The sequence below is a fragment of the Saccostrea echinata genome, unplaced genomic scaffold (assembly GCF_033153115.1).
Source record: "Saccostrea echinata isolate AGI-Se365-2 ecotype Australia unplaced genomic scaffold, CSIRO_AGI_Sech_v1 ptg000009l, whole genome shotgun sequence".
NCBI lineage: Eukaryota > Metazoa > Mollusca > Bivalvia > Ostreida > Ostreidae > Saccostrea > Saccostrea echinata.
Genome location: NW_026889758.1, coordinates 46,017,161 through 46,035,216, shown reverse-complemented (window position 1 = coordinate 46,035,216; position 18,056 = coordinate 46,017,161). Strand labels below are relative to the sequence as shown.

The window sequence follows — 18,056 nt, the reverse complement described above, 5'->3', positions numbered from 1 at the left end:
ACTTTTCATGCCATTGACAGTGGCCAACTTGAAGCATGTTTTGTCACCAGCAGATATTGACAAGCCATCTAAACCATTCCAAGGATAACAATGTGGAACTATTCCATATAAAACTTGAATCTTGGCCATCACTTTTGATTGGTTGTTGCTAGAGCTTTTATATTTCACATGCATATTCCTTTTGACAAGACAGAGTTTGAACAATTTTGACCTCATGACCTTGGAGTTTTGATTGATGTTTGTAAAACTTGAGGTATTTCATCCCTAATAGCCTCAGATTCAATGAATTTGAATACATAACAAATGTGTACGGGTGAAATACGCAGTATACGAGGTGTTATCAAAAAGTTCGTGGACTGATGCGTTAAAATTAATACTATGTAGTCTGTGCTTACAAAATTTATAAGAAACAAAGAACACCAAAAGTTTAAGAAATGTTGAAAATTTTAGCTTGATACGTTGATAATTTTCTAAATTATTCTAAAATAAAAAAGACATTATATGATCACCCGGCGCTGTCGCCGTTTAGTTTCATGACGTCAGACGTCATTGTCTCTCAATGTCCGCTCTCTCTACTTCATACTCTTATCTTGATGAGATTACCTAGAGTTTAGTAAGAACTTAAGATCATCTTGTTTATATGACTTAAAAATGTCATGAACAGCTGCTTTCAATGCATTTAATATTGTAAATGGATCTGTATAAAGGGAAAGATCCTCACTTGATTATTCCTAAATACTTATCTTGATGGAGTTCAATTTCTGCCACATGATCAACGTCACTTTTCGACGTGACTGACTTTTGACAACCTGACTACAAATCGACATTAACTGTACATCTTTCATCTCTCTGAATCTTTTTGGGCATTTAAAAACAAGTACTCTGGATCCTTTTTATTTCTCTGTAGCCCGTTGTAACATTCTTTAGGTCTATACCAGTTTTTCCAGGTGCGAAACTTTATAGAATGCTGGAAAAAGAAACACCTCCTCCTTTTTGACGTCATTTTCAAGCCTTTATTTTTTGGACACTTCATATAAAATTTACATTAAAATTTCATAGAACGTACAGAATGGGATAAAAATTGCAAATTTTACAGAACAATTGTGTCGTACCACATGTCTGAAATAACGGGATTTTTTGATGACAAATGGTCATATCAAAAGAGTTTTTCTCAGTTAACACTTAGGTAGAAAAAACGACATATTTGAGGTTGCGCCGCCTGAACATACCATTGCTTACAAAATCATTAAAAAATTATTTAAAAATTAAACTTATGATTTATGGTTTATTCTATAGATAGAAAAGATGATGCTAACATAAGTTTTTAAAATTCATTGATGTACCTAAAGCGGTTTTAATTTTATGGTGCTAGTCCATGAACTTTTTGATAACCCCTCGTATTTAGACATGATTCCCATTTATTACTATTAGCATGTAAGAATGGAACGTGTACTAATTTATGACCTTGACCTTTGTTGAAGAGTTATCTCCTTCTTTTTTTTTTTCTAAGTAATAAAAATCAATTTTAAAAAATCTATAGTGATATAATTCTTTTCAATTGTCATTCTATATCTAATGATTTAATGCATCTTTCCACCAGAGTATTTATTGAAATTCTTATTATTTGAATTTTTATTTAAAAAAAAATCACTTGTCTCCATAGACTTCAATGCAATTTCTGTTAATTACTGCTTAGTTAATTACACTTTTGAAACTTTCTCTTGGTAAATCCTTTTCTACTGTTAAATGCTTTGAATTAATATCAGAGTATTATATACGTGATGGATATTTAAAGATAGAGAATTAGGTCCCATTAGGGATGGAAAACCTTAAACCTTGGTCATAATGTTTGACCAATTAGTGCTAAGGCTTTCATATTTTATATATGTATTTCTTGTGACAAAACCAACTATTTTGGCCCCTTGACTTTGGAGTTTGACCTACTATTGAAAAAGCTGCCATGTGGAGGCATCAGTGTTTCACAAACACATCTTTGTTAAAATTTAATTATTAACCCATTAAAATATTGCATTTGCAAACTGTTGTACCATAAAAACTTGTTAGAGAAAAATGACACTCATTGTAACCCTCCCTAGAATGTTCCTACTCTTACTTTCAGCTTGTCAGTATTTATGCTATGGACATACATTATCTATTCATCCCCTTATTGACTAACAGATAAGGCACACACTAAACTATTTTTTGAAGTCTAGACATATTTTGTTTCTGATCCTAACTAAAAAAATATGTGTAGTGTTCAGGTTATTGGGTATTACCCGGAGTTGCTCAGGTAATTTTATTTATTATCATTTTATTAATTATGCAATAAATTGTCTATCTATTGTCATAAGATTTGGACATTTTCATTTCTCTGAAATGGCCGAGCAAATTAACGATACATAGCTCCTACAGGTAAAGGGGAACTAACCCTGAATTTCATGGTCCTACACCCTCTTTAGTTTGAGCAAAACCATAAAAATGCATTATTAGCTCTTCTGGGTCCAGGCCAAGATTGAATATTGTGCTTTCATATTGATAATGCACGATTCCAACATACCTAAATATTTATTTACATTAAGGCTTGTTTAGCAAGACCGTGGGTATAGCAAATTTACTGATATACATGTAGTCAAGTTTTTTTGTGAAATTCATGGTCTCTGCTCCCCCTTAGGCCTCTTGCTTGGGTCCCAAAAAAAAACTTTTAACATCCTTCGTAAAATTTTAAAATTATAAGGAACTCTGATAAATTAAAAAAAAAAAATAAATTTAGCGAGTTGATTTTGATTCCTGTAGGGATTAAAAATAATGAAATTGACATCTTATATTAGGAATTTTTAAAGGGCTCAAAATTTAAAATATTGAACTGATATCCATGTATCTACATGTATTTGAAAATTTATCAACAGAAAATTTTAGTTCTCCAAGGTAAGTTTTGTATTTAATATTTCTACGAATAGCTACATGTATATACTTTTACAAATTCTTTAAACAGATATAACTAATTATGCACATAGCTAAGTAATTTAGCAGGTACCAAGGACTTTGCTATAACTTTAATACTGTAATATCTTTACAGTTTGCCACACAAATGTAGATGTATCAGAGCCAGTGATACAAATATTGCCAAGATATATGCCCATGAAACTTGGCCTCACCCTCAAGCTTGAAACTGGATCAAAAGGACGTGAATTTCACAGTTCTAAGAGGGCTTTCTGATCAGCATAATCAGACAGATTGCAAAAGGCTATGCATGACAATTAATGAGAAGAAAAATGATGTACATGGAGGTCACCTGGTTTTTTTTTTTTAAATCCTCTAAATATAAATAATACTATCTTATTTTTGCCAAAATTGCTGATCGTCTGTCTGTATTTTGAAACAAAGCCCTGATCATCTGTTTCACTTCAGAAGCTGTGAGTTCATTTGCCAGAGGTCCTTTCCCATCTGCCCATCTATCATTGATCTCCAAAAGACTGGCATTCAGTAAAGTGATTATTTCTGTAAACCGTAACCATTTTGGCACATTTCGCTGGAGTTCAATGGTAACATTTACATCTCCATCATCACTGGCTGATTTCATTAGAGGACCCGCCCTCTTTTGGATGAGTGACATCAGAGATGCCATCTGTGTTGCATCTGATGCAGAAATGTCCTCAAGCCTGACCACTCGATCACAGATCTCAACAACCACATTGTTTAGCAGAGTACCTGAAATTAATGAACGTTGAAGGATTAAGCAGCAACATCATTAAATCTTGACCATAATTTAAATCTGTACATTTTCCATATATTTACATTTGCAAATGTTTTCTATTATATAACACTTTTAAAAGCAACCTGTATCTATATCCGTAAAAACATGGGTTCCTTGCGTCATAAACATTTGACGTAATTTCTCAGTGACATCATAAAGGGTCATCATGCAATCAATGGATCAAATATGTGCCATTGAGTTTGAAAAATAAAACATTTCCTGCATTAAAGATTATAATCAGGAAAATATAAAATATGAATATGTCATAAATGTAAATATAAGTAATAATGTATCATTTTTAAACATCTATCGGGATATAAATACGGGTTGGTACGAGATCAAATTTACCATAAAGCCCTTTGGGCTTTATGGAATTTGATCTCGTTACCAACCCGTATTTGGCTTTATGGTAAATTTGATCTCGTACCAACCCGTATTTATATCCCGATAGATGTTTAAAAATGATACATAATTTCTTAAATAAAATTTTTGAAAATAATGAAAATTTGACCACATATTAAATCCATAACTTTTTTTTAATGTAAACCTGCTTTTCTAATTTTAAGTTTTTATCACTGGGAAACATAAAACTAAATCCTGTTTACTCTTTATTTCATGTTCTTGCCATACTCTGTAAATACATGTACTTCACCTGGTGGAATACCTGTTCATTATCTATAATCAATACCTGAATTATCTGTTGATTTCCAGTACTGACTGACAGGTAGAATCTACTGCCTCACCTTCTGTAGATGCCCTACCTGGTGGAGCACCTGTTTCATCATCTACTCCTGAGTTATATGTACCTATTGATCTCCTTAACAACTGACAACTAGAATCTCCTGCCACACCTTCTGTAGATGTCTTAGCTAGTGCAGCACCTGTTTTATTATCTACTCAATAATTACCTATTGATCTCCTGTAATGACTGACAGGTAGAATCTCCTGCCACACCTTCTGTAGATGTCCTAGCTGGTGCAGCATCTGTTTCATTGTCTACTCATTAATTACCTCTTGATCTCCTGTACTGACTGACAATTAGAATCTCCTGCCACACCCTCTGTAGATGTCCTACCTGGTGGAGCACCTGTTTCATTATCTACTCATTAATTACCTATTGATCTCCTGTACTGACTGACAGGTAGAATCTCCTGCCACACCTTCTGTAGATGTCCTAGCTGGTGGAGCACCTGTTTGACAGCCTTCTCTGTGCTGGCAGAGTTGGACCCTTCAGACACACTGACAAAACCTGTTTTAAAAACAAATAACAAATACCACATTTAAATAAAGAAATGCATTTTTCATAAAAGTTTTCTGTCAAATTTAGCAACAATTTTCTTAAGTACCGGTAATTAAGCATGCAAGGAGACTGTATTACATGTAGTTGGAGGCCACTATTCTAAGCTACATTGAGGAAATAATCCTGTTAGATTTTTTAAAAATGAATAATTGACGAGTCTGAAATCTACAATATTGTGATTATTTCACTCAAATTTGATGAGAGTATGGCCAGTGACCCTTTAAATGTGCATTTTTTCAAGAAGTGCTAATACATGAAGCATGCCTAAGCAAATGTCTCCTTGTAATCTCATGGACTCAAAACTGAAACAAATGATAAATTACAATAAACCTTACCCTTTGCAGCTTTTAGATATTCCATCATGATGTCTTTCTGAGAGTTAAGTTGTTTCAACATGGTGTCTGTACCCAGTCGACGGATCTTCGGTATTAGATCCACAAATGTCGCCTGCACATCCTGGGGGAGGGATTTATTGAACTGGTGCCCTATGGTTGCCAGATGATGAGCAACATACATACAGTCATTGTTGAACACAGCTGAAATAGTAAAAATAAGTTATTTCTCTTAAAGAACCTGGTCTTCTGACTCCTAATACACACACTCCACATATTATCATTGAATTTGCCGACAAATTTGAGACCGTAGGGTCTAAAAATGCCACTGTTTTGCTATTTCTTTTTAAAACTGCTATAAAGAATAATCATAAAAAGAGGCAGATAATTCACAATTTGGGTTTTTTTTCAACAGAACATGCAACTTATCAAAAGAAATATTTTGTTTCTGAATCCTTAATGATGGTATTTCTGCATATGTACCAGTCATCTGGGGAAATAGTGCCAAGGCTTTCTGGTGAGCTGTTGGGTACACACTACAGAACAGTTCAAACATGTTTCTGACGGCAAAGAACAGCTGTACTGCACATTCCTGGGAACTCTGGGTAGCTTCCTCCAGGGTCTCGTAAGCCAGCATCATAAGCTGCTGTGTACACACACTGCAGAGTAAAAAAACAGACAAATGAATGGTTCATAAACAACAAAATCGTTCACGTTCAGCACAACAACTTAATCCAGAAGTCAGTGATCAGACTATTCCTCTGGTTTGAAGTTAAATACATGTTGGTATAGGGCAAAATACTTAATTTAAACAAGATGTGTTCAAGAAACACTGATGCCCCTGTATGGGAGCTCATGGCCAGGATATTTCGCGTTCATGGAGTTTTAATTACGTCTACCAATTACATTACATATCATATCCCCGCCATTTCAATTCTTTTTTTTTTTATTACAGGTTTTATTAAATCACGCAAGTGACTACTGTATAAATGTTCCTTTTAATGAAAAATAATTACGGTAATATCTATTGACATTATTTGAAATACCTTTCGTTAAATATGATCTGACACTGAAACAAGGTCATTTTAGCAGCATGTTCAATGATGTGTCTGTGTAACATGAATACCAAATAATAGATGTGGACAGCTGCTTTTCTACAGCATGTGTCATTTTTACTATCAAACTGTGATGACCTTTATGTGTTATTCATTGATAGAATTTTATAAGCTGTAGCATGTTAAGATGGTTACTTATTTAAGTACGGAAATTTTCCCTTTTACCCACCACATTTTGGGCAAATTTCTATACTTGCATCACACAGAATTAAAGATCTATCCAGCGAGATCGGCAACACTGTAAAAAAGTATAGGCAAATCTTATGTGACAAAGCTTCTTTCAGCTTGTTTCTCCGAAAGTGTTACTTAGTTACTGAAAAATTTTATATTTCTTATTTAAATGTAAATCATATTTTTTTGTTTTCTTATAAAGAAATGCTTGGGAAAATGAGACTGACATTGGTTTAATTTTTTTTTCACACCTAAAAATGAGATGCTAAAATCTCTCTGTAAATGTTCAACTTTTCAATTATTCACTTGCTATGGGGAAAAGCTGCATGCTTATCTAAAACAATGGATAGTATATTGTCAAGTATATATATCAATAAAGATATATATATACATATACCGTATATACTCGCCTATAAGTCGGTCCGCCTATAAGTCGGTTGTATTTTTTAAGCTTAAATTAGAGGGATTGACCCACTAAAATACCAGTCTTTTTATAACTCGCGTATAAGTCGGATAATGAGTTTTAGACCAAAGTTTAACTCCCAAAAAACTGACTTATAGGCGAGTATATACGGTATACAAATTTCCTGATGGTCTGCAAATGGTAGATACTATAAAATTTTAGGAAGAAATACTTTATATACAAATGTATATAACATAGACAAATATGTGTAATACTTGTAAATATTTGTTGAATAGAATAGCAGTCCCGAAGATTCAAATATTGATTTTTGCTACTAGTTTCAGCTCTAAGTGATTTAATAACTATTAAACCAAATTTAATAATCGAATTGTGGTTAAGAATTGAAAATTGAATCATGAGGTACCTGTGAGTCAGTGAGTCATTACAAATCTACATGAAAAGCAACCTATTCCAATTGTTCACTAATTATTCAGAATTTCATCTTCTATATTTAACTTTTGTTCTCCTAAAGTTGCTCCTTATTTTCATCTTTACCTGATACATTACCTGATTTGACAAGCTGGAAGCTTCAGAGTGTCTGTACTAAGCTGACATGAGCTAGCTAGCTCTACTTTCCTGGACTTCTTGCCAGAAGGAGCTTCCTTGTCAGCCATTTCTCCAAGTGGATGTTCATCAGAGACCCTCACTGTGTTGTGTAGTTCTGACTTCATTAGTTCTCTGGCTCTCACCAAAATATCTTGGGATTTTTTATTGACAAAAAGGACATCTATGTTCTTTACAAAGTCTTCCAAAGCATTGTCATCCCCAGGAATGAACTTCATGTTTACAAGGGTTTCTTGAAAACATTTTGTTGGTTCAACACAATCTGCTTCAAATGCTGACATGTCTTTATTATTATGAGGAATGGCTGGTGTTAAACATTCTTTGACTATGAGGTCCAAGAGTTCCCTTGAAACATTTTTCCCTAAGCATGATAAGAAATTTGTACCATCCTGTACAGTCAAATCCATGAAATATTTGTCAAGAGCCTGAATGATGGTCATGATGTTCATGTACATCTGTTTTGGAGATGGTGGAACTGGATTCTTCTCATTGTTGACAGTTACCATGACGATGTTTGGTGGAGAGTTCTTCACTACGGCTGTAGAGTTGACGATGCAAGGTTTGAACAAGTATGAATTTAATCTGTTTCCAAAGGTTTTCAATGTTGATTCCAGAACTCCTAGTGTCTCCATTGCTCCAATCAGCTCACTCAGCACACTTCCTCCAGATGTCAGCTCCAGTTGAAACACCTGTCTAGATTTATCATCACTGGAATTCCAGGTGACCAAACTTTTCCATTTTTCTGTGACTTCATATATCAGCTTCTCTTTCTGTACGCAGCTCTCTGTCTGTAAAGCCTGTAAAATTTGTATTCCTTCATATCCCTCCAGAGGTGTCCCCAGGAGCTGATCTACCTTCAGAAGGAAGGAAGCAGCCTCAGAATAACTCTGTCGTTTGTTTGCAGAAGCAGAACTTTCCAGGTTGTCCTGTATTTGCACTAGCCTCTCCAATATAACTAAAACACATCTGTGGTTCTCCAAATCACCTTTTAATGTAGTAAGAACATCCTTTGAAAGGGTAAGCTGGTTTTTCACCTATATAAAAAGAAGTGCATGAATGTCATACTGATATTGATAAACTAAATGGCTAAGTGATCTTTCAATTAATGTATTGCATATCACTGTTATTAATTAGACAGTTCCAATTTGTTACAATTTTTCAGTTGGCCATTAAGATTCATTAGATTATAAAGTATGCAGATCATGCTCTTCAACGCTACTTTTTCAACAGACAAGAGGCCCATGGGCCACATCGCTCACCTGAGTAACTTTGGCCATGCTGTTCATTACCAGACTTCCCCCTTGTGATACCTATTGATTTGAACAATTTAGAATCTACACTACCCCAGGATGCTTCCACATAAGTTTCAGTTTTTCTGGTCCAGTGGTTCTTGAGAAGATTTTTAAAGATTTTTCCTATATATTTCAATGTTTCCCTATTGTGGCCCCGCCCTACCCCTGGGGTCATGATTTTAACAATTTAGAATCTACACTACTCCAGGATGCTTCCACATAAGTTTCAGCTTTTCTGGCTCAGTGGTTCTTGAGAAGAAGATTTTTAAAGATTCTTCCTATATATTTCAATGTATAACTTGTATTCCCTATTGTGGCCCTGCCCTACCCCCGGGGGTCATGATTTGAACAATTTAAAATCTACACTACCCCAGGATGCTTCCACATAAGTTTCGGCTTTTCTGGCTCAGTGGTTCTTGAGAAGAAGATTTTTAAAGATTTTTCCTATATATTTCAATGTAAAACTTGGATTCCCTATTGCGGCCCTGCCCTACCCCCGGGGGTCATGATTTGAACAATTTAGAATCTACTCTACCCCAGGATGCTTCCACATAAGTTTCAGCTTTTCTGGCCCAGTGGTTCTTGAGAAGAAGATTTTTTAATGACCCCACCCTATTTTTGTCTTTTCTTGATTATCTCCCCTTGTAAGGGGACTTGGCCCTTTATTTTAACAATTTAAACTCCCCTTCACCCAAAGGTACTTTGTACCAAGTTTGGTTAAAATTGGCCCAGTGGTTCTTGAGAAGAAGTTGAAAATGTGAAAAGTTTACAGACGGACGGACGACGGACAATGGGTGATCAGAAAAGCTCACTTGAGCTTTCAGCTCAGGTGAGCTAATAAAAAACACTTGATTATTTAGATGCATTTTAAAATTGATACTTCACAATTACAGCTTGACCTGGGCAAAGAATTTCCATCAAGTGTTAACTAAGCAAACATGAGAACAACAGCATGTCACCAAGAATAAGGATGTTATGGCGGTCGGGACCTATTCATACTCAGCCAATTCTAACTCATCCATGACAAGTGTTTTTATGCACCTTGTTCACTAAAAGTAGTAAAAAATGAAGTACTATTCATATTGACCTGAAAAGCTGATTAACATCTGACCTCATTTTCAATCTTTTCCTTGGCCTCGTGTAGGTCCTCAGTTACTTTATCTACGTTCTCTTTCAATGACAATGTTGTCTGGAGTCGCTGCGGAAAAAAATCTACATACTTTCCCTTGGTGACTTCATACACTTCCAATTTCAAGTCTTCCATCTTTTTACTCAGGACTTCCATTTTCCCTTGAATTTCTTTTGCCTCCAGCTGGCCTTTAAAAACAATTAAATTTACTGCATCTATTTGTGAAGAACCACATATTTAACTATTGCTGAAGAATATTCAATGACTGGTTTTTAAGAACTGAAGTACAATATAATGAGCCTAATATTGCTTATCTGATTCACCTCATCATGATTATCAAATAGAAGCTTAAAGTCCAATCTAATTAAAATTAGATGTTCCGAATCCGCTACCGCTTCTCAAACGTTTGAGAAGCGGTAGCGGATTCGGAACATCTAATTTTAATTAGATTGCTTAAAGTCTTGCCGATTTTCTTATTTTAAAAATGACTCATTTAAACTGAATTCAACATGAATGAAGCATGAAAACCACTAATTAAAGATGCACACAAATTTAAAATTGAGAAATGTTTAATCTTTTTAAAAAAATAATTCAATTTAGGACATTTCTGTAATAGGCTAATTGTATTCGGCGCATCCATCTCATCCCAATATCACAAAAGTATTTTTCTCCATGCATTAAAACACTCAAATGACATCGATTTCCTTTATAATTTAAGCATAATCGCTTATATTCAAGTTGACAGCCCGAGCCCGATTGTAATTTTTTGTTGGGTGGATCCAGAAATTTTTCCCTAGGAGGTGTTGGCTCAAATCACAAGGTGAATGGGTCTGAGGCATAGCTTAAGTAATTTAACTATGTCAGTTTAAATAAATTTGAATTTTCCAGGGATCCAGATCCCCTTTGATCATGCATGCCTTACCACAATCTGTGCTAGAGTAATCCGAAATTTTTTGAGTTGGCCTATTTTCGATTTCTCTCTCTCTCTCTATATATATATACAGGGACCTATATACTAGTATATAGGTCCCTGATATATTGATATATATATAAGAAATAAATAACAAGTTTAAAAACTTCTCTGGGAAATGAAGTGGGTCGGTCACGTGATAAAATCCTGTGAAGGCCGAAGGCCTTCTCAGAAGATTTGATCACATACAGACCCTTTTCATTTACCAGTGAAGTTTTTTAACTTGTTATTTATTACTTATATATACATTTGAGATGGACAATCGAATATAAATATTGCACTAACTGTTCATCGTAGATTTTGACAAATTACGCAAGGTCTAAATCGGCTTGAAAAGCAGTTACGCTTCAAATTCATCAGCAAAGGATTCTGTTTTGAAGGGAATATTCTGTGAAAGGCTACTTGTGATCAATTATAGTGAGCATATTGGTGTCTGGAAATTTTTGCATTCATGAGAACGCATTTATTAATTTATTTGATGTTTTAAAAAAACACAAGAAACACGTCTGATGTATGATAATAAAAAGTTGGAGGAATTTCGGTCGGAAAGGGATGGATGGAGACACTTGTCCGGACCAGTTAACTTGAAATCAAGTATAAAATTTGATCAGAAACATAAAATCTATGATTTCAGTAATGCATATTTATTATGATGTTGACACGGAGACACTGGTGACAGCCTACATTGTTAAGACAACGATCTCGATGATGGAGGTGTGCCTACCGAAGTGCAGTGTTTGTCAGCTGTTTGTGGCTTGATTGCATTGCATTGATACATGTATTTTCCAACAGATTTTCAAATTTACTGTGAGTAAAGTTTAATGAAAAAAAAAATCATTCAGAGGTCTACAAGAAAAATAAGAATAAACGTTGAGACTATGCAGTTCAGACATGAAACTTATAAACACATAGTTTTCTACTCTCTATGTAAAATCGATCAAGAACTATATTAATTTGTCGTTTACATTGTAAATAAAATGATTATTATTTTACTTCTGTATTTTGTACATTTTCATGCATGAAAAACATGCTATATTGCTAAGTAGAGTAAGTCTTTTTATGTAGATATGCTGTGTGATTAGGTCACATAATGACCCATGACCTTTGAAAAACTTCATACAGGTATAAAGATATTTGCTCTCTGTATGTTTATATAATAGAGAGATACATATATTAACTATAGCATTTAAAAATATTTAGTGCTTTGGTTTTTATAAATTTTCTTTATGTATAACAAAAATTTACCGGTATTACATAATGACCCTAGAATCTAGGAGTTTAACCTCCTTTTTAGAGACTTGATTATCATGGCAATAAGCTGCCATACATTGGTATCAGTGTTTGACAAAGATTCCTTGTTGTGTATTAAAATACTACTACTAAAAATTAACTTGTCTTTATTTGAGGAAGGGGGAGTAACTTCAGTTACAGAAATGGCTGGCCTGTATACCTAAACAGATCATTTGCACTACAGATCATGTGCCAGTATACATAAAGTCCTGCCTCCCCATACTGTAGTCTTCTCAACCACTTATTAAAAATCCAATTATATAAAATACATGTACAATGGTTCCATCAACATTCCTTAAACATTCATTTTTGTGGTTTTGTGTTTTGCAGAGTGAAATTAAACTAGAATTTGATGGTCATTAAAGTATCAAAAAGTTTTGATGATGACCTGTGTTCACGAAAACTGAGACATTCGCTGATTGCACAAAAACTGATGCCACTGAAAATTGATAAAACCAGTGTATTAATTAGTGGCCATGAATAGAAGAAACCACATGCAGGCAGTTAAATAGTGATGTTGAAGCTTCAAAAACATAATTCCATCTATGAAAATTTCTCTTTTTATTTATGATATCGAGCCCGATGCTAACAAAATTGTATAAGCGATAATTTATTTTATAAACAAAATCTGTTGCGTGAGCGCTCCGACGCGCCAAATATAATTAGCCCTGTCATATTGTTGAAATACAATGCACACTATAATTTATTGTCATTGTCTACCACCAATCTGTCTACTATAGAAAAAAAATACCGATATACTGTCAACTGTTCATCATGCAAATTTATATAAATTCACCGATTGTCAACAGTATACCCACCAAACATATTTATCATTAATCAATAATTTCGCAGATTACTTCAAAGCTAGCGTTACAAAATCCAAACATTAGCATGTTGAGGGATTTTTCAATCTCTGACATCTCATCTCAGCTCACTTTTGTCACATAAATAGTGATAGTAATAAAAAATATTAACATTTTAACAATGTTATAGTAACATATTGAGAGCAAATTCGCAATATTGCATGAACAACCAAATATAAGTCTCTCCATTAAAATACTGATAAGAACCTCAACTTTTCTGATTTTTTCCTGAGATTTAATGTTTTGGATTACCTGCACAGGACAAGACCTGTGATACAAAGGACATTTTTTGACTATCTTCTACCCGAGCCCGCGTTTTCTTATTTTCGTTTTTGCAGAGTTGCCAGTCCGTACGACGAATGAGTCGCTTGCCTCTAAGCTCCTCCCTTCTTAGTCCAGCCAGGGACCTATATACTAACGGGGTTAGTATACCATCACCTGGTTTAATGAAATTATTATCGAACTTAAAAATGTCTGAACAAATTGATATAACATGATATACCACCTCGGAAACAGTTAATGAGTCATTTCCATCCTCCACTGAGCATCCAAAAATAAGAAGCCTAGTTCCATCTGAAGGCTTTCGTCAGACCCGTAGCAACGGTTTCGAAAGGAGGAGGCGGGGCAACTTTCCAAAAAAATCTGACAAGATAAGGTAAAAAAAAAACAACCCTTACCTGACCAAAAAGTGGGGGGGGGGGGGGGGCTTCCAAAAATAATCCGGCTGACAAGCAAAAAATAAAAAGGCTAACTGTCCAAAGGAATTTTGCCAGTGTTCCACCTTATAGAAACAAAAAGTGGGGAGGGGCAACTAATATCTAAAGGAAAATTTACTATTATAGCAAAATACGATTATGTGTAATTTTGCAATAAATCAAGGTTGTTTAGAACGCTAAAAAGAGTTTATAGTATGTAACTTATTTGTACCTCTCCTTCGTTCGTTCCCCACAGACGTAGAAAAACTACAATTAAGTAAGATTTCCTTTTTTTTAATACATGTACAATTTTTCTGTCGTTATTTAAGCATTGAATCATTATTTTTTTTAAAGTTATAGTACCATAACTGCAACGGTGTGTGCAAACAAATTGAGTAACGCGTGTTAATGATTCAATGCTTATATTTACATTTTTTAACTCCTTGCCTTGACTGCATATGTGATGTATATTTCAAAATCCCTGTACTATCCTTCGGGAAAGTTATAATTAATGGAAGAGCCGTTGCAACAGCTTCTGTTCAATGTGAGCGTGAATTTTGATTTTCGCTTATGACGTTGCACTTCATTCAAATGAAGCCATTTTCTTGTGTGCCAGGGCGCCAAATGTCATCATATAAGAGCCCAATTCAAAGTCCACTGAAGAAATTGAGCATCCAGAATTTAGTGTCATGGATTAGAGAAACACCAGTACTTGCAATTGCATGATCTTGGTTAGTGACATCAACTCAGAAAAACATAAAAATCAAGACAGAAATTAGATACATGCAGTTAATATCGGATCCTCCCAAATATTGATCTTCACAAATGCCACTTTACCAAGGGCATGTAATAAAATTCTGCTGTTTTCATGGTGAGTGCACAGATTTATCTTTATTGTAATGCTGTAGAAATGATTTACACCTTTCACTGGATCAATTAAAGTAGTTTAAATGCTCTTCCCTCATTAACAGTGGCACCAATTATACATGTAACATACAATATGATATAAACATTGTGGATATTTGTTAAATATTCACTTACTGATTCACTTCTGACCCAGTCTCAACCAAGTATCACCATTGAATTCTAAAAAAAAAAACAAAAAAAAAAAAAAAAAAAAAAAAAAAAACAGTCAAGATATGTTTGTGAATTATTTAAACACTGATTCCCCATATGCTTCCCCATATGGCAGCTTATGGGGAAGATTAAAGTTTCTCAAATGGCAAGTCAAACTCCAAGGTCAAGAGATCAAAAATGTTGTTACCCAAAGAAAGGACTTGTGTCAATGGATATACCTGGTAAATATGAAATCCCAAGTACCAAAATTCAAAAAGACATAAGTAAAATTAAACTGTCCAGGGTATTTTTGCAAAGTAGTTCAAAGGTGAAGGTCAAGTTGATTGTAACTGTATACAATGGTATTTTTTATATACCCTGGAAATATTTTATGACAAACTGTACACATGCTAAATATGACAGACTTACCTCTTAAATTTGAAAAAATCTGCTGTTTATTAATGCAGTATGAAATATTTTGAAAAGTATGTCAAAGGTAAAGGTCCTGAATCTGGTAACCATGCTACATGTGTAATTTACAAAAGCCATAGTGCCAAGCAATATATATTCAAAATATCAAGTCCATACCTCTTACAGTTTTTCAGATATAAGGTGTGGCAGACGAACAGACAGACAGACAGATGCTGAGTAAAGTGATCCGTAAGTGTTGCTATGCTCTGAAGGTGACACAAAAATTAGGTCTTATACATGTGGTATATGCTGAGAGCCACCTTAACATATGTTCATTAATGTGATGCCAAAATGCTGGCTACTTTCTCTGACAGATTTACATCCAATCCAAATTCTGATACAAGATATTTGGAGTTTGTACACAAATGTGCTTCATTAACTATTTTCTCAACAATATATGTATCAAGCACACAATTTGTTTCTGCCAGAAGGTTAACTATTTTTTCACGAATAGCAGATTTCTGAATATTGTTTGGAATTTCGTTGAATTTCCAAAGGAAGCCCAAATCTGGTTGGCAAATGTCACAATATTTGTTCGTAGATGTTTCATTTTCGCATCCAAAGTATGTATTAAGAACTTTCCTTCTGCACTCTGACTCATTTTTACAGTATTCCTTCATTGATTTCTTTACAGAGGAGTTACCCATGTCAGAATTGTTAAAGTACAGTATTCCCTCTGCCTGAATATGACTTCTGCCAGCTCTTCCTATTTGCTGTATGTATGCTGTTAATAATGGAAAAGTATCCCAATAATACAGGATTCAGTGATTATGAATTCGAAAAATTTTTTATTCAAAGGTTTGCTAAAAGTAGTTCCCCTGATTTGTATAATTTATTTATACAACAAAATTATTGACAATATTTAGTAACTGCAGTTGTAACTCTATTGATTGTGATTGTATAACTGAATCCCATTAATCATGCAACATGTTACCTAACTTAATATGTCTTCTTTTTTTTTTTGAAAGTTACAGACAATGACCTTCAATGTTTTGTGGTGGTCCTGCATGGATGACTGTTTTAACATGTCTCAAGTCTGCCCCCATTCCTAGAGCAATGGTGGAGATCACAGCTCGTAATGGAGTTTCATTTGGGTGTTTGGAGATGTTTTTGTAGATCATACCTTTGGTCTACATTTATTGAAATATTTATTATGTTTATAATTATCAATTTATTTTTAAACTGTCATAATGAAATTATACTATAATTAACGTTATATCAGTGAATTTGAAACTCATATGTAATATTTGATAATGTTTAAAAAACATTTAAGTGTCACTGAACATAAATTAGGAACAAAGAATTTGAACATACCTCCTCATCTCTACCAATTGATGAGTGAAACATTACTACTCTTGCATGCATGTTCAATATTTCTTACTCCATCAAACATATCATCTCCAAGTATGCACTGTGCAACCTGTGTATAATTTTGATTAAGAATCATTTATTTTTATTATTGTGACAGTAATTTGTGAAGAAATCGACTTAATGGCATGAAAAAATTGATAAACAGGAAATATTTTGTTTTATTATACCTGTACTTTAATTTGCAATAATATTGTTTGTAATACCTCATAGCCATATCCAACCCAATTAATTCCAACACATTTATAAATGAGAGTGACACTGGGTAATCCTCTTTTTTTCTCTTCAGATCACAAAACACATTTTCAAAAATGTAATCATATGATGCATTTGTAGACACTTTTCTACTGGGTCTTCGTAGAACAATCAAGGAGAGATTGTCACGCAGTGGTGATGTTTTAATAAATTTTGGGTTTTCCATGCCAAGGAATTTTGTAATATCTACACCACCATTAACTGAAACAGTTGCAGACAGAGCTAAAAAACTTAGATTCTGGTCTGACAGCATGCAGTTGCTTTATTTCCCAAAAGATTGGGTGGAAGTTATGTCCCCAGTCTAAAATACAATGGGCCTCATCTACCACAATATACTTATAGTCAGAAACACTCTGTAGTAACCTTTAAACCTCTGGTTTTCCAACAACAGCCTCTGAGTGTGCAAAAATGTACATTGTTTCTCCTTTCTCAAAGTCTTTTATAAAATCATAACTGGAACGATTCCTTAAAAGGAAAGAATCTCTGAGCTTTTTCATTTGTTCTTCAACTATCACATTAAAGGTTCTATGACAAGAACAACTGCAGGGTTCACTGTCACTTCCAAATGATAAAAGTAGGCAAAATAGCTACAACATCATGGTGCAGAATACTTTCCAAAGAATTTTGTTGACGTGGTTTCAATGCCGAAATGTTCTGGTCAAACATCAAATTGTACTTTTGTAGGGCCTTTCAAAAAGAAGGGTAAAAATGCCTATTTATAATTGTTATAACATGACATTACAGGTGTTTGAATATATACATCCTTTTGTAATTGAGTATTGTGAATTTCATTTTATCTCATTTTACTTTTTTAGAATGATGAATAAATGTTTTAAAAATAAAGATGAAATTCACTATTATAACTTACAAAACAGAAGAAAATGTATTTAAATTTTGTGATATTTATATGCATGTATATGGGAGAATTTTTTAGCTGTAAGAGTTAACTCCCTTAGTTAAGATTTACT

The 18,056-nt window shown here is 34.0% G+C and overlaps 1 protein-coding gene and 1 long non-coding RNA gene across 3 annotated transcripts; one reads left to right on the top strand and one right to left on the bottom strand.

Annotated features, from left to right (window-relative positions):
* Positions 1 to 3,302: 3,302 nt before the first annotated feature.
* Positions 3,303 to 13,571, bottom strand: LOC133182902 (centromere/kinetochore protein zw10 homolog). 2 transcript variants are annotated; one of them, XM_061317753.1, is made up of 8 exons: positions 13,496 to 13,571; positions 10,103 to 10,308; positions 7,643 to 8,733; positions 5,870 to 6,045; positions 5,390 to 5,590; positions 4,915 to 5,003; positions 4,663 to 4,708; positions 3,303 to 3,708 (listed from the first exon to the last, which is right to left on the bottom strand). In XM_061317753.1, the coding sequence occupies exons 1-8, from the start codon at positions 13,527 to 13,529 to the stop codon at positions 3,332 to 3,334; spliced, it is 2,220 nt and encodes a 739-aa protein (XP_061173737.1). In that variant the 5' UTR covers positions 13,530 to 13,571; the 3' UTR covers positions 3,303 to 3,331. The 2 variants fall into 2 exon arrangements, with proteins under 2 accessions (XP_061173737.1, XP_061173736.1); XM_061317752.1 differs by lacking the exon at positions 4,663 to 4,708 and having other exon boundaries at positions 4,869 to 5,003.
* Positions 13,572 to 13,823: 252 nt separating this feature from the next.
* LOC133183818 (uncharacterized) lies at positions 13,824 to 16,974 on the top strand. Its single transcript, XR_009720738.1, has 4 exons — positions 13,824 to 13,898; positions 14,555 to 14,809; positions 16,100 to 16,180; positions 16,434 to 16,974. It is a non-coding gene; the product is annotated as an uncharacterized LOC133183818 (long non-coding RNA).
* Positions 16,975 to 18,056: the final 1,082 nt, after the last annotated feature.